This window comes from Erpetoichthys calabaricus, chromosome 4 (assembly GCF_900747795.2).
Source record: "Erpetoichthys calabaricus chromosome 4, fErpCal1.3, whole genome shotgun sequence".
In the NCBI taxonomy this organism is placed as follows: domain Eukaryota; kingdom Metazoa; phylum Chordata; class Cladistia; order Polypteriformes; family Polypteridae; genus Erpetoichthys; species Erpetoichthys calabaricus.
The window spans coordinates 252,052,551-252,072,720 of NC_041397.2; the positions used below are offsets into that span (position 1 = coordinate 252,052,551).

Here is a 20,170-nt window from a genome sequence, read left to right on the forward strand (position 1 = left end):
AAAAGATTGTAATTTGCATTTGTAATGCATAGCATTAAAGTGTGCTATTGATTTGTTGTTTTTTTAATTGTTGTATTTCATAAGAATTGCACTACTGTTAATTTAGTTATTTTTTTAAAGTTACTGTTCAATAGACTGTTGTATATTACTGTTCATTTTACATAAATGTCTGTTTAGTGTGGGTTTCTGTGTGTATGGTTTCTACCTCAGCAGTTACAAAAGATTGGAAAGGTTTTATTTTGCAATAAAAATATTTTTCAGTTATGTTATGCTGTGTTAAGTATCAGAAATGGTATTGAATTTCAATACTTTTCTTGGTATCGTGTCAAAGTTTTAAATTTTGGTATTGTGACAACACTACCCAACAGTGTACCCAGAGTTGCATGTTAAATTAAATAAAAACAGTGTATCAGGTTAGTTCTGTCATATGCATTAAGATGGGTTCAAGGGATTGTCCAGATTTTTGTTGGAAAAATATATAAAAAAAAATAAAACTTTTTTGAGTTTAAATCTCTTCATAAACATGCTAATTTTTTAAGGGAACGTTCATGTAACATAGGTGCGTAGGTGAAGAGGCACACAACGTATCGTAACAGGCACAAAACTTGAAAGTGAGTTTTTTTCATCTGCCAATTCTGTTGTGTTTGTCTCCTTATTTACAGTAACTAAAGTGCATATGCATAATTCAAAAAATGATTTTTATATGTTAAAGATGCTTGCAGGTTCTGTCATGATCATGCAGTGTTGCCTATTTGTTCTGAGCTCATGGGTTCTGTTTCCAGCCTAGTCACTTGCACACTGCCATAGTTCATTTGACCTCGCTAGTGATACCAACTACAGAGCAAAATGGATCTGGATGGTCTTTTGATAGTCTCTGTATTGTTGCTGTTGGAAAAGGTTATTTTAGTCATAACGTTAGAGCATATTCAAAAAGTAAATTCTTTTGTAAAGGTAGTTTGTAAAGTGCTACCATTACTAACTGATATTTAGTCAGTACTGTTCTATGTGTACAATATGCTTTCAGAATGATTCTCAACACTGGAAAAAGTTGCTCAGTTATCATTTACAGTTCTGATTCCACCTCAGAAACAAATGTAACATCAGTCACCAACTCTCTGAATTTAAACTTTAATGTGTCACATACATAAAGAGACCATTTAATTGTAAAAATGGAAGTGATAATAAGATGTGGAATGTTGATAAATATTAGTCTGATGCAGTTACATCGGAGGGACAGTAAAACTGATTCATTCTCCCAAGCTGCTTGATTATTCTTTTTAACTGTTAGTTATGTCAGGAATATTTACCTATTATTCATACACCAAGTTTGAGCATTTAAATAATAAATGATGGCACCTTACTGTTCAGTATGCCTTCTTTTACTTTACTTTTAATTGTGTTTTAAAAAAACAAAAAAAAAAAACAAAAACAAAAGTATGGAATTGTTTCCCAGTGCTTTTGAATTGCTCTATTTGTATAATGCGTACTTTCATAATGGTTTACATAGCAGCTTTGCTCATCCCCCTCTAGCTCCACCCACAGATGTCATGCCCTACTTGTTTGTAACAACCTTATATAACTATTAAAAAAACCTCATATTTCACTACTTGGAAAGGAAAAAAACAGCCTAGTACAGCTAGTGTGCTCTCTGACGTTAATAGAGCAAAAGTTTACATTGAACTGAGCCACACCAGTCTTTGGTCTAAGCTTCTACTGAAAATATTCATTTTTGCTTTGCATCAAATCAGTGTTTTTAATTATTAGCCATTATGTTGTTAAGGAAGCATCACTAAAAACCTCAGTTTGTATTTTAAGTTAGACAAACAGCTTGATGCACACATTTGAACTCTCTTAGTTCGTTTAAAATCATATTGCTCTTGAAATATTGGACACTATGTACCAGCTGTTTTAGTAACATAACTAGAACAAAAGAGAAGTTGTCAGTGGCGCAGTGCTTAGACTGCAACCATTCGTACTTGTGAAATGTGAAAAAATAAGTGCTACCTCTGAACAAAATAACACAGTTAATCAAAAGATTTTTAGAAAAAGCAGAATGTGTGTAATTGAAATTAATTTTAATATTCATCCATCCATCCATCCATCCATTTTCCAACCCGCTGAATCCAAACACAGGGTCACGGGGGTCTGCTGGAGCCAATCCCAGCCAACACAGGGCACAAGGCAGGAACCAATCCTGGGCAGAGTGCCAACCCACCGCAGGACTAATTTTAATATTCTCCTATGAATATTAATATTGGGCGGCACGGTGGCGCAGTGGGTAGCGCTGCTGCCTCGCAGTTGGGACACCTGGGGACCTGGGTTCGATTCCCGGGTCCTCTCTGCGTGGAGTTTGCATGTTCTCCCTGTGTCTGCGTGGGTTTCCTCCGGGCACTCTGGTTTCCTCCCACAGTCCAAAGACATGCAGGTTAGGTGGATTGGCGATTCTAAATTGGCCCTAGTGTGTGCTTGGTGTGTGGGTGTGTTTGTGTCTGTCCTGCGGTGGGTTGGCACCCTGCCTGGGATTGGTTCCCTGCCTTGTGCCCTGTGTTGGCTGGGATTGGCTCCAGCAGACCCCCGTGACCCTGTTTGGATTCAGCGGGTTGGAGAATGGATGGATGGATGGATGGATTCTCCTATGATTACATCAGGTGTCTAATGAACATTGCATTTTCAGTGTGTTTAAAAGTACATATTTCAATTGTCCAGTAACCATTTTTGTGTAGTTGTCCTGTTAAAACACATTGTTGACCTGTTTAATTAGTTAACTGATTGGAAAGTTGGAGCATTTTTTGTTACTTATTTACTTCATCAAAGAGACAGATATCACATTTTTGTTTTTTAAATATTTCGTAACAGTGTGATGTCTGTTACAGATTTAACCTGACCTCCAAGCTGCTGTCTCTACAGGCAGGCTTAAACAACAGTAATACACACTATTATTTCAGTTGTTCATGCAGACTGCCAGGGATCTGTTTGCTGACAGGAGTGTCTTTTGCTTGTGTAAAAGAAGGAAATATTGTACACAACATATTAAAGTTAAAATAACCCCTCTATAGCTAAATCTGCAACGGTGAACTAGACAATAATTGTAATTATAGACAATTTCTCTGTTTTAAGGACTGGCGCAACGTGCAAGTGAGAGTTGGGCAGGACAAATTGTAGTATTCTTTAATCCAGCCATCCTCTAAACCCAATTATCCAGGGCAGGGGGCAGGTGCAGGTACAGATACTCTTTGGACAGAGTGCCAGCACATTGCACGGTGAGCACTTAAAACACGCATGCATACATCCATCAGAGGATCTTTTAGTATTGCCAGTTCACCAAACCCACATGTCTTTGGAATGTGGGAGGAAACTGGATCAAATCTATGGGGACCCACGTCCAAACTCCACACAGTGAGCAATCTGGGTGCAATCTCCTGGCTCCTTACAGTGAGACAGCAGTGTTATTGTTATTGTTGACTCACCATGAGCCTAGTTTGTTGATCAACATATTTAAATGAAATGTCGTCCTAAAAATCAATGAAAAAAATATTTTGGGACTTATTTTAGTAACTTAGTGCAACCTTGAAAAGCAGGAACGGGCCACTCCTTAAACTTTGCCGAATGACAGTGATACCTCAAGCTCTCATTCATTAAAGTTTTGTTTTTTTGTGTCCTTCTATGGTAAAGATAAGTAGAGCTGTGACAACTCTGAGCCTTGCCAAATTTATACAGTACATATTTTTTTTTAAGCCAAACATGGTCACTGTTGGGAGGTGGTGGGTATCGGCTCAAAAGCATGTGCACAACCACATATTTTTTAAGTTGATTTTAGATTTATAAAGGAACTTAGTGTGGGACCTGGTGTACATACAGTATGGTTTTATACATTTTTTTAAATTTCAATTTTTTTGTGTGTACTGTGTTTTTGTATTTCTAGTGTAACCAAACTTTTAGTATGGAATTTAAGCAGGCTTTTTTTTATACATGAGGCCCCAGGTCTTAGGATTTGAAACTATGCCTCTAAGAGCTGTGAGGCAGTAACAGTAACTACTTTACCATCATCCACCAGTATTTCTTGTACCTGTTGTTTTTAGAGCATGATTCTAGTCAAATGCATCCACTAAACAGTGTCATCTCCAGACAGAGGAGCAGCTTCAGTGACAGACTGCTGTCAATGTCCTGCTCCACTGACAGACTGAGGAGATCGTTCCTCGCCTATACTATGCGACTCTTCAGTTCCACCCAGGGGGGTAACTTTTATATAAAGTTATTGTCTGTTTTACCTGCTTTTTTATCACTGTAATTTAATATTGTTTCTTTATCAGTATGCTGCTGCTGGAGTATGTGAATTTCCCCTTGGGATTAATAAAGTATCCTGTCTGTCTGTCGATTATTATATTTGTCAGGATGGTTTACAATCTTAGAAGAAAAATTTAAATGATGCAAAATGCATTTTTTAAAAGGAATAACAAAACATAATCCTTATGAGGAAAGTAAACACTAAATCCATTGTTTAGTTGATGGAAATTCTTAAAGGCACAATACCAAAGATTAAACACTGTATAACCAAAGCCGATTACAGTTAAAACTTAAATTGCAACTTACTGTGTAGTGAGGAAACTGCTTTAAGAAAATTGAAAGTCTTTTTATTTTATTTTCGAATTAATTCCACTATTGAGTTGCAGCTATCCTCCCTGAAGCATTGGGTTTAAGGATTTAAAAACTGGATGGGGCACCAGTTCATCATTCAGCATATTCACACACCTCCATGCAATCATACTGGAGCATTTCCAATCAACTTGACCTGCACTGCTTTGTACAACTTGAACATTTTACCATTATCAATAAACCTAATATGTCCTACATTTTGGTATGAGGAAACCATGAGTCTCCAGATTAGATCCATGTAAACATGTTACTCATAATTTTGGGTTGGGATTTAAACTTACGATTCCAAACTTGAGAGGCAGCAGTTTTAAAGCAGTGTACTAAAATGATGCATCTATGTCAGTAGGTATAATTGTCATGTAGGATTCAATATGAATTGTTATGGTCCAGGGAGAATTACCTTATTTATTTAATTTAATTTTTCTTTTTCCAAGTCAAGGTCACAGAAGCCAGAGTTAATCATAGGAGCATTGTGCACAAGGCAGGAATCAGCACTGAACATGGCTGCACCCCTTGGCAGGGCACATTCACTTGTACATCCACAAGCACACTGAGCTAATTCAGAGCCTCTAATCAACCTGATATGTACGTCTTTCAGATGGGAGAGAAAATCACATATAGAAAACTTTATCTGGACCTGTAAGATGTTGCTGTGATAACTACTGCTACACCAAACCTCTTGTATTAACCTTTTAGTTTCTTAATAGTAAGATTAAATTATCATTGTCCCCAATTTATCAACCATTTTCTGAATTTCCCCATATTAGATGATTGCACCAAAATCTGTTTCCTTTAATGCACAAATGCTCCAAGGATGAACACATCAGTTTTGTACATCTGAGAAATATATAATGCCTCATTAGGGATAGAATAGTTAGGGATGTGCTCCATGCTACTGGGCTATTGTATGCACTCTGCTCACACCTCCAACATGACCTAGTCCTATAGTAACACAATGCCAGGACACACACAGTTGCTGTGGACACAGATTTTCTAAATGAAAGAATGTTATTTTGCAAGTGTTGGCTTGAGCCTCCTCTTCTAGCCTTATCCCCATATGGCATGTTTTGGATGCCTTGGATTGCAACATTTGGATACATTACAGTTTGCCTCCCAATGGCATACAAGTTTGCTTTCTCCCAATGGCCTGCAAGCTGGTCTGGTCATTCTTCAGGAATGTCCCACAAATCTGTATATTCACAATCTCGTTGGCTCTACAGTTCTCAAGCAGTGATGGTTGCTAGAGGCAGTCACACAAGACACTTCAGAAGGACTGCAAGATGGCTTGTTGTTGCATGTTTTGTGTGTGTGTATGCACTGTTTTTATTTCCTACTGCTTTCATTTGTTATTTTAGCAATTAAGGTACAGCTTTCAGTCCAGTAATTAGTGTGGCATTTCTTACTTCCAACATTTGTAAGTCCCTCATCCGTCCACTTTTCAGTAATCTTTCTGGCACAGCTTCTAAGCCTGTCCTGGCAGCATCCTCCGCAATCCTGGGCGCAGCACAACATTGCCATTATTTTCATTGCTACTAGTTAATATTTTTCTCTGATTTTAACTATTTGTTTTACATTAGTTCCATTTATTTGTTTTAACCAAGAATTCCACAGATGTGAAAAGCTTGCTCTCGTTTTTTTATTTCCATACTCCAATGTGAAGTGCACACAACCTCCTAAATTAAGACAGTGTAGTAGATGGATCTTTTCTGATTGGAAGACTTGTGACTTTTTGGGCAGTCACTGCTATTTAAACTTTATGAACAACACTGTAACTGTAAGCTGTTGGTATAATACAGGTCTTATGACCAGTGCAGAGATTACCCAGATTATAGGTTATTTTCCATTTAAAACTTTGTGACAAAAGTATTATCATAACTCAAACAGTGGGTGACTTAGATGCCTGTGCAATTGACTGATTTTGCTGTATGTGAGGAGGGTGGTTTGATTTAAGAGTGAAACAAATTGGAGCTATATTTTTAATGGAGTAATTTGAATTTTATTTTAAAGGTAAGGTAGAAATAATAGTTACCCCAATATGTGTTCTCCATTTACTTAGACCTGACAGGATACTTCTCACTAACACCCAGCTATTGAAAGCCGTTTTCTGTTGAAGCTGCTGGATAATTTCTGCTGTGCTTACTGTTTGAAAAAAGGTTTGGCTGAGTGCTCACATTATATGGATCAACAAGAAAAACATCACAAATCAAAGCAAAATATAAATTCGTAAAGGTGCAGAAAGGGCAGATATGAGATCAAAACATACAAAACCAAAATGCTGAAGTGGGGTGTAATTGCACTTTCTTTTGTGTGTTTTTGCCAAGTGTCAAAATTAAACTCGTTGGTAATTGAGATAAGTAAGCACAGTGACTGGGTGAAGCTGTTTACGTAATCGGGTAATGGTTTAATTTATATGAATGTGTATAATCAGTTGTGAACACTAGAATCAGATGATGTTAAAAAATAAGTTTCGATTTGTGCTTTTAGTGGATTTTCAGAAATACCTACAGAATAAATCAAATATCTCAAAAGCAAGGTACCAAAGAAAAAAAAAATCAAAAATTCTTTCCTTGTAAGACATACTTGAAAGTGGCACAGTAGTTAGTGCTGCAGCTTCACAAATTCATCATCTTTGGTTGAAATCCTACACCCTGTTGTCTGTGTGGAGTTTTCATGTTCTTCCCATGTTTTGTATAGGTTCTATGCCAACATACTTAAAGATGTATGTGTTATGTTCATTGGCAACTGTAAATTAGCCCTGTTTTAGTATGAGCATCTGTGTGTGCTTCAGTGGGCCTTTTTATTTGGCATCATTGACACATTCCTGCCTTACGTTTATGGCCTATTTATGCAGTTATAAATGCATAATAATTGTATTATATAACTACACTTTATAAAATGCAGAAAAAAGTAAATCCTGTATTAAGAATAAAACTGGTGACTTTGTATTTTTTAGTCAACTCCTTAATCACAAGACCACACTCTACTGAGGACACAGAAAGTTGGGAATGATGATTGATGGCCATACTGAAGAACTCTGAAGAAATAACTTTCCATTATTGCGAAAAAAACTCAAATTAAAAATGAGATCAAAAGTTTTAAAAAAATCCATACCTTGTAATTTACATCATTAACCTGCTTAAACCTTCCATTCATAAATTGTATTGTTACCACAATTTTACAGGTACAATATAGATTTATTAGAAATCTTGATTAAAATAAAGAAAAGCATTTTTATGAAACTGACAACGCATATAATGATTTGTACTTTATAGGTAAGCTGCAGGTATTTGTTTTACAACATGTCTGTTAGTACTTTCCTGAACGTGTTTATTCCAATACTGTTCACAAAAACCTGTCCTTGCAGCAGGCATATGTTAGGAATCAACTCTGCTTGGGATACCAATCCATGACTGCAGGCCAATTTACACATGTTTGGGATGTGGAACAAAAGCTGAGTACTCTGGATTGTATGCATTAAAATGTATAGAATCATAAGTTGGTTGTTATGTTGCGCTCATTGTGTTCATACTTGCAATACTGTATGTTGCGGTGAATACAGAATTTTTCCTCAATGTAAATTCTTTGCTCCGCATGTAATGCTGTTAGTATCACCAGGAGGAGGACTTGTCCAGCACAAGTTCATTAAGAAACTCCTTAAAAATCATTACATTTTAAGACACAAATGTACTGATGATTGTTCACTTTTGTTAAGGATGCAGGTGTGATGACCCCTTCATCATTGATTACCAAGTGATTTTTTTTAAGTTAAAAAAAAAAAAGTCAACAAATTAGAGATCCCTAGATAAAATAAAAAGAGCATCCAGCTCAAAATGCTGTCTTCAAAGCCTAGAAACTTCTGAACGTATTCTGGACCCAAGAAATTAATCTGTCAACCTGCCAAAAAATGATTTATTCCATAGATTACCAGGGTCATATGTGGTATAAATTATAAATGTCATGAATCTTTTACTACAATGTACATTTTTATTTATATATTCATGTTTATCTGCAAAATGGATGTTTACTTTTTTAATTTTTTTACATTGGTGAAACAACTGGATTTGTGATCACTATTTTTGAACATCTGTCCATATTTAACTTCCAGATTTTCTTTACTAGACATTATTTATTTATATATATATAATATATATATGTATATTTTTTTTTTTTTCAGTACCTTCTAACTACATTGCAGTATGTCAGCGTGGTGAACTACACTTAACAATGAAAAATTACATCCAAGCTGTACAAGATGGTGAAAATGCATGCAAGTTAAAACCATTGCGGCCCAAGGTATTGTACTCCTTTATTTTATCACTTAAAGTTTTTACAGTAATGACTTGATAGTAAAATAACCACACCTCACTGTCTTTCAAGTAGGATCAGAGTATATAATCTTTTAAGGTTCCTAACTTTTTTAAATCAAACGACCGTAGTTCCATTTACATATAACTTGTGTACCACCAGCTTTTTATGTAATATTTCAATCCTATAAACCTTTAATTGTTTTTATTCAACAAACGAATGGGAACATATTGAATAACACAAGTTGTTAATTAGTTTTCAGATGACACAGAAATTGTAACATAAAATTAATGAAAAACAAATTATGCATATAATTTAATGATTACATACATACTGACAACGGTATAATGGTTAAATACTATATATTCATATAGTGTAATGGTTAGATTCACAAAATATTCAATGAGGGCCTTGTGCTTGCATTTCGCTCATTTCGCTGTTGGACAGTGTGGCAGCATAAGACCTGAATATGGGCTGTTGGAACAGAAATTTTTACTACTCAATTGTGATACAATTCATTTGGGTCATGACCCATGGTTCAAGAAGCACTGCCTAAAAGTCATAAGGCCCTTTATTGCATATAATAGACCATCACTAAAACTATACAGATGATCAGAGCAAAATCAAAGCACTTAATACCAAATCAATAACACAGCCATAGACAACCTGATAGTGCACAATGACCCCAGGATTTGAACCACAGTCTTAAGCTATATATAAAACTTGCTGTTTTACCTAACTTCACACAGAACAGTGATAAAATGTATTTAACATGCATAAAATAAAATAAAAAGCAGACCTGACACTTATGACGTCCTCATTGTAGCAGAAAGACATGTATATTTTTTTAATATTAATTAGCATCTTGTGCTTCTGAGCTTATTTTAAGCCCTTTCAAACTTTTACTGTGAAATTTCTTGTAATATTTCAAAGAACAGAAGTAATTTTACATAAAAAACAATTTGTAGCACAGTAATAATTATTACCTTAATACTTCATTATTAATATTGAAATGTTATTGAATGTGTAGAATACACAACAGTTAAGACAAAGTTTTTAGATAAAGATTTAAATTAATACTAAATCACCTTTATTTTAGATAGGACTTGGCAGTACATATTTTGGGGGATGGGATGGGGTAAAGAAATTGGTGTAGCTGTTCTAGTTTAGTGTAATTTAGTCTTCATCCCTTATATAGATTTTACATATTGTTGTCTTTAGTCTTCAAATAAAGTTTTTGCATAGTAAATGTTTAAGATAATGATGCTACTACTTTCTCATCATTATTTTTCTTCCTTATCATTTTGCAGGCACACTATTTGAAGGCCACTGCACTGAACAAAATGGGCAGATGTGAAGAGGCCTTGAAAGAGTTTTTATTTTGTGCAGCTCTCAGACCAGACTGGAGTTCTGTTAAACTTGAAGCACAAAAGGCAAGAAATGCAACTTTTTATGCAAAATTGGAGAGTACTTTAATCTTTTTGAATCCTTGTTTTTTCTCATGTTCTACAGTGAAGCAGTTTTTATGTGCTAGCAATTTAACAGTTTATTTAAAATGCAGAAAAGGGAAGGATGAAACTGGAAAAATTCAATTCTTGCTACAAAGCAAGTTCTCCCTGTCTCTTTACTACAGAAAGTGTTCTTTTGCCTTTAAGCAACCAGGGTAAATAGTCTATAGGAGCCTGGCACGATTTGTTTTGTAAGCATAACCAGAACATGCATCCCGATTAGCCTAGGGGCCAAGACATTTATTGCATCTTGTTTCTGGTTATAATTTAAAATAAACTTGATCTTTCTGGAAATTTTAGACCCTTAACTCTTTCTAGATGACAAAAGAAAAACCAAAGTGTAGAAGGTGGACACTGACAAAAGTCATAACAAAGGTTAAATGAGTGTTGACAGAAGTCTCCTGGAATGTAGTTTTTATATTTTTTATTGACTAGATGGCAGCAAACACTATACACAACATTAATGTTCCTTGAACTGGCATTTAATAACAGCAGTCTCTTGTCCAGAAATACTCTGAAGGGTATGTTTTGTGTGCTGTTTATGTCTCAGGTTCTGCAGTGTCAGATGAGGTTATTGAAATGTTAAGAAAGTGACTGTGACAATGGTGCTGGAAAACATTCACCAGTACAGGATTAATAGTAGTAGTATAACTTAGCAGTGCATGTAATGGTTTATTTGAATGGTATCATACATTTCAAACTGATCATGTATAGATGTTTTTATATTTGTTTGTTGCACAGTATGTTTTAAATATTTGAGTAATAAATAATTTTGACATTTTCCACAAGGGTGCTCTCCTGAAATAATTCAGCCTATAGCCACTATGAAAACAAATTCACCTTAATGCCATGATGGAAAAAAAAATTAAGTGTCAAAAGAGTTAAGACAGGAGCTGCAAGAACAGCTAATAGGCACTGCAGAAGTTTTCACAGAGGTTGCTTTATCAAAGGCATCAGCTGCTTTAGTGTATGTTGCCTGATCAGAAGCATTTGGCTGTCTAATGAGGAACCTTTGTTTCATCGCTCAGCCTCTTGGGATGAAAGTGGCAAAGTATTTGGTCTTTCTGTCACATACGTCATTTATTCATCTCTTGCAGTGGACTTTTATACATTTAGTTGAGCCACTATATGGAATATTACTGTATTAATCAGCATTTTACTTGTTATTGATGAACACTGAAAACTATTGTAAAAATGAAAATAAGGTTCTGTAAGTAAAACAAAGTACAACTACCAAAAGAAGTACCAGAAGTAAACAGTAGAAGACCTTGTGCTTAAAATCTTCGTTCTTCTACTCCCCAATGCAGGGAGACAATCTCCTAAGGGCTTGTTTATATTTTCTGCATGAAGGTGGTACACAGACCACAACACAAAGCGCCTGCGGTCACTGACCAGAACACATCCATGCTTGTTGTAGCCTGATAGTTCATCGTGTTGATATTCTTGTAGTCAGTAGGTGACAGTTTTTGGTTAGTGTCACATACTTTACATTGGCACAGCACAGGAAGGGAGAATCTTGATGATGGAAGAAAGAATTATTACAGGTTTAAAGAAGGGAATTAAAAGCAGAAGATGGAATGTCCAACAACAGCGAAGGGAGGGCTCTCTTGAGTTGCTGACCTACATGATGAATGGATGCACTTCAGATATTTTTGCATGTCTATGTTATGTTTTGATGACTGCTGTGTCATATACAATGATGTGTTAATCATTCTGGCAATCACATAACCAGCCTCTCCTTAAAAATCACCACTTTGGATACATGGTGTTGAGTCTGCATCACCATGCAGTTAGAAAACATTCCGTACTTGGTGTCCGGCATATTAAGTATAAATCAGCCTTTAACCACCCTCACCCCTTTGACGCAGTTTACTCTTTACAGTGGACAAAACACCTCAATCCCCCAGCTGTTTGATGCACTGTAGATGTCCGTGGGGGACATCTAGTTATAACACACTGAAGAATTCAAAGTTAAACTATAGTTTTTAGTAAGGCAGGAAGGTGAGCAATCATGTAGTGCAACAAGTGACATGCGTGTTTGTGAGGCACACTTGTTAGGCATGTTATTGTGCAACGAGGTGGGGAGTTATCAATCATTTGTTTCAGTACCGTTTCTATACTGCCTATATCTGTTAACTGCTACTTAATCCTATTTCTTCCCATTGACTGTAAAATAATATCGTATTGCAGTGCTCTTTGCTGTGCATTTAATCTGCATTTAAACTAGTAAGCTATCACATACTGGTAAATAACCATTTGTCACTGGTTGTGTACTGGATGTGATACAGATCCCTCTCCTCTAATTCATTCAACACAGTCCTCTATTACAATCTAGTCGAATTTGGTCACTCATGAGAAATAGACAAAGCTTGGCTGAATACATGTAGTTGAACTCCTCAGTCTTCATTATATTGCCATATAGTCTCCAGTTTTGAATGGTGTCGGAACTACTGTTTACTAGCTTGATTGATTTCATTTACTTGCCTTAATAAGGCACCTTATAAAAGGTGTAGAAATTAAATAAAGAATAACAAGTAAAGAATGGTATACCAATGTGCTTTTAATTGAATTTTTATACTTATTACTAGACATACCACTTTATTAGCAAGTTTTGTTAGGTTGATTATGGCAACAGTTAAAAAGCACAAAAGTGTTATCTTTACTAGAGTGAACCTTAGCAAAACATAAAAAGTATGTCATGTATTTAACAAAAATGGAAGTAGGCAAAAAGGGTCAGGGATATTGGGGGTTGGAATACACTAGCATTGTGGGCAACCTATAGATTACTTTGCATTGCAATTGCATATTTCTATTTGTAAATTGACAATAAATTGATGGTACTTCAATTAGGAAAACAGGTACTCAGAATATTACATCCAGCAGCCTTGGCAATTACCATAATGTAATATTCTTCTTCCACTACTACAGCAGCAAAGCCTAAACATTTTAACAAATAATTTCTACTCCAGAATAGGACTCGGAAGAAGACTCCATATATGACTAAATATTTTAAGTGGTTTGTGGCATTTTTTTTACTTTAGTTCATAATTCCACTTCTTACAGCAATGCTAATCCCTCTTTTTTATATAGTATTCATGTTTAAAGTCTGTCTGCCTTTAAGCAGTGTGATTGTCACATGTTTAACCTTTGTTTTTCTTGTTTATTGGGATCTGGACTTATGTTCAACCATCAACAATGTCTAGCAATAATTTTTCTTTGTGTTACACCTAGGAAAAAGTAAGGCTTTTCGCACCATCTATCTTGCACAAACTAGATACTAGGAAAAAAAGGCTTACTGGAAATCTAGGAAATATGACAGTCTTGTACATGCCATATTACATTTGTCCTACCCTTCAGGCAGTTAATGTACTATGTTTTTTTTTTTCTTCTTGCAGATTCTTTGTGAAATGTTTTCTTCAGTGTTTGAGAATGACAGATTGCCAGTTTCTCGTCCTACCTTATCATCCTATATGCGCCTGAAATCTTCTGTGGTATCCACTGAGGAGGAACTGAATGCTGAATGCTCTGAGGTGTTTTTCTTTCATCATCTTTTTTTTTTTCTTCTAAATCTCTATTTTTAATGAAAACTAACAATTATGGACCAGTGGTGGAGGCTATACTGTACCTATTTAAAAATATCCATATGCAGGAATTCCCATCTTTACTGATCATTTAAATTCTTCAATTTTGGGACCTGGTGTTCTTTTAATCTTCTAAATGGTAAACATTGAAAATGATTATGTTCACTTCAACTTGTTTTTGTAAAATACCCTCCTTCATGATAAGCTGCCCCGTAGCATTGCAGAGATGATCTGTCAGATTGAATTAGCATAAAGATTTTCAGTTAATAGAAAAGAAAGAAAAAAATAAAGATAATGAATAGTAAAACCTTACATTTATTATGTTTAAAGTACTGATGGCTATTGAGTTTGTACTTTTCACACAGATGTTGAACATCTAAAAGCTGTCCACAGTTCCTACCAAAGTGCATATCATTTAATGTAATGTGCCATGAAGGTATTTGAAGAGAAGTTTCAATGCTGGAAGGCAATTAATGTTGATACCATTTTATTAATCACATAATTAATCACAAGGTCTGTTTGTCACCGAGTGTCTTTAAATGCACACGTTTAACTAGGAGAAGGTGAATAACCCAGTTAACCTCCTGGTTGTTATCCTGATGTGTGACTCAGTCTTCGAATTCCATGCAACTACAGTTAAATCAGAGGCAAGCTTGGGGTAACGTGTAATAATATGCATTATGGTGTTGCACCTGAAACAACTCTCTGGACAGTATTTTGATGCCATCTAGTGAATGAAATAACAAAATGCTGCAAAAAAAAAAAAATGTATGCTTTCCACCACTTTATGGTAACTCTAAGAAAACTCATCAATATTCATGAGTGGGACAGAGTTTCCAACGAAAAACAGTGACAAATGAAAAGCTATAAATGTAGTTTTAGAAAAACTTGGAACTGAATCATTGCTTGAATCAAGTGATGGTGATGACGCTGTGAATTGGTCATCAGACACTGACACAGAAAGTGAAACTTAAGCATGATATGTCACTGTATAACCGCACCACCATGAGATGCTTAGTGAATTTGGTGACATGAAGCCTCACATAGCATAAAGGCAAAGTAATTGTGATTAAGTACAAGGATAAGCAAGAAGTTACCCCCCTAAGCACTGTTTACAATGCAGCAGCTGCCAATATTCATGTCAGGGGAAATGTGGACTCTCTGACCCTTGTGGTATGGTAGCCTTCAGTAACTCAAAGGGCATGTTGATCTTCAGGCATTAACATTCTTCACTTCTGTGCAAGCAACATTAAAAAATTAAGAAACATCCATATTACTAACCGAGAATGGTAAACCGGATATGGATGCAGGGACCTGCCCGTGGATGCAGGAGACATAGTGCACAGGCGCCACACAAAGCCCCCCTCCCCAGAGAATGGTAAACCGGATATGGACGCAGGGACCTGCCCGTGGACGCAGGAGACATAGTGCGTAGGCGCCACACAAAGCCCCCCTCCCCAGAGTGAAACGGGAGAGACTACGAACGTGCGCAGGCGCCACACAAAGCCCCCCCGCCCCAGAGCGAAACGGGAGAGACTATGAACCGTCTGACATGCCGCAAGCAGGATAAAGCGAGGTCAGAAATAAAAGACAGTGTAGGAAACAAAGTAAAACGTCATAAAGAGGTTAAAGAACGGGGCCAAACACATGGAGAGCAGGTTACAGGTGATGAAAACTGGAATGCAACAGCTTCAAAAAAAAACCTAGGCACGAAACACATGCACAGCGAGATACAGAATATAAAGGCAGAAAAATCGACAGTTAAACGTCCACACCACACAGCGGAGGCAGACCCTGAAGGTGCAGGCGCCTACATCGCGCGTCGGAAGGCGCAGGAAAGTACGAAAGGCAAAGGCGCGGCGCCTACACAGCATGGTAAAACCCGACATAATATGGAAGGCGCAGGCGTTGCCGCCATATTGTGAGTGGCACTACTGCATAGTGAAGGCGCAGGCGTCACCGCCATATTGTGCGTGGCACTACTGCGAAGTGAAGTTAGGAATAATGTGCTGCTTGGGATCGTACAAAATGCCGAACGCGATCCACCGTCTGAAACTGCGGAGGCAAAGCGGGCACGGGTTCAAACAGAATGAGCTCGACTGACGGATATACGCCTACAACGCGCGTCTCAAACCGCAGAAGCAGGTCAAGCATGGGTTCAAAACAACGCAAGCTCCTACAATGCGCGTCTGAAACTACGGCTGCCCAGCGGGCACGGGTTCAAAACGCCGGGGGTAGGCGAGCGAAGCGAGCAGGGGACGAAGCCCCCTTGTGCTCAAAGAAACAGGCTTCTACTGTCATTGCAGCATCAGACGGTGTGTTAGTCACTGTTTCAGAACATGTCACACAAAGGACATGTACTAAATCTGCACAAGTTCTGTGGTTTACACTAGACATACCTCTCATATATTTATTTTGATGTTTTGGTATTTACTTGTTTCTATTACATGTAGTAGCATTTTGTTTTCTGATTTAAAAAAGTTCAATGTTTTTGGCTTGTTTTTTTTTTTTTGTTTTTTTTTTTTTGGAGTAAACATAACATTAAGGACAGTATGGAAGAAACCTGGTTTCTTAAAAACCCACATTTTCATAGACAAGTAATCTTCTAGAGTTCTGTTTTTACCAAAATGCTCCAACATCATTAAACTGTGCAAGAAAGAGTTAAACGTCCTCAACTGGTATTGTGAATCTGAAAACAAGCATGAAGCCTGTGATAATTTTCTCTTTTGATTAAAATACATTTATTCCTTTAATGTTCTGTAAAGTAACATCCAACCCCTTTTTACATCCTTGATCTAAGCCCCCGATGATTCACGGTATGAATATTGGCCACTTGGTCACCCGATCATGCTGTTTCGACATATCTATAGCAAATAGCAGGATTAAAAGTAAATTGACAGTTTTTAACATTTTTCGGTTACTGGATTGAACGCAGCACACACCGTTATCTACTTGGCTGTGCAATTGAGCTCTGCCAAGGAGCAGTAAGTGTGCTTCTTGCCTTACAGTCATTTCTTCTACGGTAATTATAATGCATGTATTTTTACTTCAGTAAAATAAGTATTGCATTATGTTACTTATTATATTAAAGAACAATCGGAGTACTTAAACCACTTTTTACATGTTACCATACTGCTTAGAAGATTGTGCTGCTGCGGTTAGCACTGAACATTCAACTCATCAATGTAAATGTAAGGATTTTTGAAATATTAAGACAGATTATATCTACCAGGAGGAGGAATATTGTAACTGCCTGAGCATTTGCCTCATCTTGTGTATGCTTCTACTGTGACTGCTGAAATATGTTCAAAGCTAAGCAGGAAAACAGAGTGCAACAGACATGCATGGACTACAAAATCCTTAACTGAAACTCAGTTATGGGTTTATATTGCCACATAATTGGGTTACTCCCAAAGAAATATAAGTCAGTTTGCCAGGTTTCTCAGAGACCAATAAGAAGGTTTCTCTCTCCAGAATAAGGTTAACATGGCATTTTAGAAGCCTGGTTTCTGTGAATAATCATGTCATTAAAGCACACGTAATTGGACAATATGACTAAGATTAGTGACTTACCTGGAAGTTAAGGTAGCACTGGGATGGCAAAGATACCTAGAAGAGAGAATAATGCTTTAATAAAACACTCTAGTACTAACAACAGCTGTTACAGTGATCTACACAAACATTATACGACTGACAGTGCACCATATCAAAGGGCTTTTTATTTATTATTTATTTTATAAAGCTTCTTTGTAAAATACGGAGTCATCCTTATATATGCTACAGATCATTGTAAAGTTCATGACCTTGTCTCCAAAAGCTATGCTCCTTTTGCTAATTTTGTTTGTTATCAGAAAATAGTTTATATCTTGTTATCACAGACTAGGTCTTGGGATAACAAGAATCAATAAATTCAAAACCAAATAGCAGCTAGGTATTTAAAAGTAATTTAAATGATTTTTGAAGCACATTTTAACATATGACTGGAAGCCAATGAAGATATTTATTTGTACTGTGTGTACTTTCAGTCCTGACAGTTCCTGTCAAAAGTATTTTTAAATAAATTCCCATACAGATGAGAGAGTATCATAAATGAGGAAATGTAGAATTTAAAAAAGAATTATAAAATATGTTATGGTGTGTTAACAATCTAATTTATTAACACTGAAACTGTTTTTTATGTTTTTTATTAACAAATTAGAAAGTGTAACAATGGTTTATATGTGGTCTAAATTGTTCTGGTGTTTTTAAATATACTGTAGCATTGCTAGAACATTACAGTAATTTAGAAAGAATGCTGTTTTTGATGTTGGATTCCAGTTTTCACATGCTATTTGACAGTAAATGCAGTTTGTTTTATGTTGTTAAAAATTGAAATCAGCTTTATTTTCCTTGTTTTTAAGGTATCTACATTTGCAGTGTTCAAGAGTGGTTCCTGTGAGAACAGCAGATACAGCAGTATTGATTCATTAAAGCCTAAACAAACTGTCAATAAACTGCAACTTTGTTTTGATGATACAAAGGCACTGGGCTCTATCCTTCCTTGTCTTCCTGAACCAAGTCGCAAAAGGAAATGTTTTAATGACTGTGAAGTACCCTGTAAAATGCTCAAGCAAGGTTTGTACCTTTCAGTACTGTACATTTTGTCAGGCTTTGGCTAAAAGGACATGATTTGTTTGTAGTCAAATTTAATGTTAGCTCCAGCATAAGAAACTTACTTTCTTTCTTTTGGAGTAGAGCATTTTTGCAACACATTTCCTAAGTAATTAAAATTAACCATTCAGTTAAAATGAGGCAAAAAAATCATTAAATAACATAACACTTTGCATTAATGTATATAAACTAATTCCCCCTCTTAATTTTTTGTATGCATATCTTTTTAAGCATTATAAGAGCACAAAACGATACAAAAAAATGGCAATTCCCTTTTTTTTTTCTCTAACTAAACATAGGCGCAATAGCAACCCTTTAATTTGGTTTTGAAAAACAATGTTTTTACCCTACAGGCAATCATTAGATAGATAGATAGATAGATAGATAGATAGATAGATAGATAGATAGATAGATAGATAGATAGATAGATAGATAGATAGATAGATAGATACTTTATTAATCCCAATGGGAAATTCACAAAAATTAGAAAAAAAATTTAAGTACTACTAAGTATTTACTTAAATCTGTTGACATTTCTGAAGGATTTCATACAGAGGCACTGATATTCTCAAACATGGGATAGGATGCGCATAAGATGGATGATGTTCAAGTCATCATGTGGAAAATGTAATGAAAAAAACAGAAAGAAGCCATTGTACCCTTCAGGACCACTGTAAAGATATGATACAGACATGTGTCACGTTCAGTGTAGTGGCTGGTAATTTTGTAGGTAGATTGGGTCGTGAAAGTGCTGGTAGATTGCTGGTAGTCTGCTAGTCTGGAGTTTGTAGGTTTCCTGTCAGATTGGTTATTTTTTCACTATTAATTGCCCAAGATGACTTTAGATGAAAGATCTGTAAAAAATCTCAGTGGCTACATTAGTCAACACACTTTCTCGTATTCTCGGTTGAGGGGTAGATCATTTGGGTATGTGGCACCACAGTGGACGGATTACTACACTTGTGGTTTGCTTGTGCAAGCTTGCAGAGCTAACTGCACGGTTGTAGCTTTGTTAATTTTACTATTACCACAGGACTCCAAATAATCTTATTCAACAGCTGCTTTTAACACCTCAGATTTTGCAGCTAGCTGTTCTCTCTTTTCTTATTAAGCCTGCAGGTTCACTTATAAGCCTTTGCCTCTTCCCTATTATAAAAAAATGCACTTATGAAGCTATGTGGTGGAGGCAGCCTTGCAGTCTAGTTCTAGGTGTTTAAACAGTCCTTAATTTTAATGATTTTCCTATGGATGCTAACATTGTAACTCTTTCCTTTAAATACAAGAATCTCTTAAATTGTATGCAAGTCATGTTAAATTTTAATCTCATTTTAAGTCTAGTTGGAAATTACTTTCAAATCTAACAAAGTCATATATACAGTAACATACTCGCACACACACAGACTACTAAAAAAAAATTAAGGGGAACACCCAACACCAAGTCAATTAAACTTCAGGGATATCAGTTTGTCCAGT

The 20,170-nt window shown here is 36.1% G+C and overlaps 1 protein-coding gene across 1 annotated transcript in view; it reads left to right on the forward strand.

The window, feature by feature from the left end:
• lonrf2 (LON peptidase N-terminal domain and ring finger 2) overlaps positions 1-20,170 on the forward strand; it is a 53,884-nt gene that overhangs the window by 13,048 nt on the left and 20,666 nt on the right. Inside the window, exons 2-5 of the mRNA XM_051926657.1 lie at positions 8,828-8,946; positions 10,269-10,391; positions 13,850-13,996; positions 18,448-18,661. Of these exons, the coding sequence (XP_051782617.1) occupies positions 8,828-8,946; positions 10,269-10,391; positions 13,850-13,996; positions 18,448-18,661 (603 nt within the window). The remainder of the gene's footprint in view (positions 1-8,827; positions 8,947-10,268; positions 10,392-13,849; positions 13,997-18,447; positions 18,662-20,170) is intronic.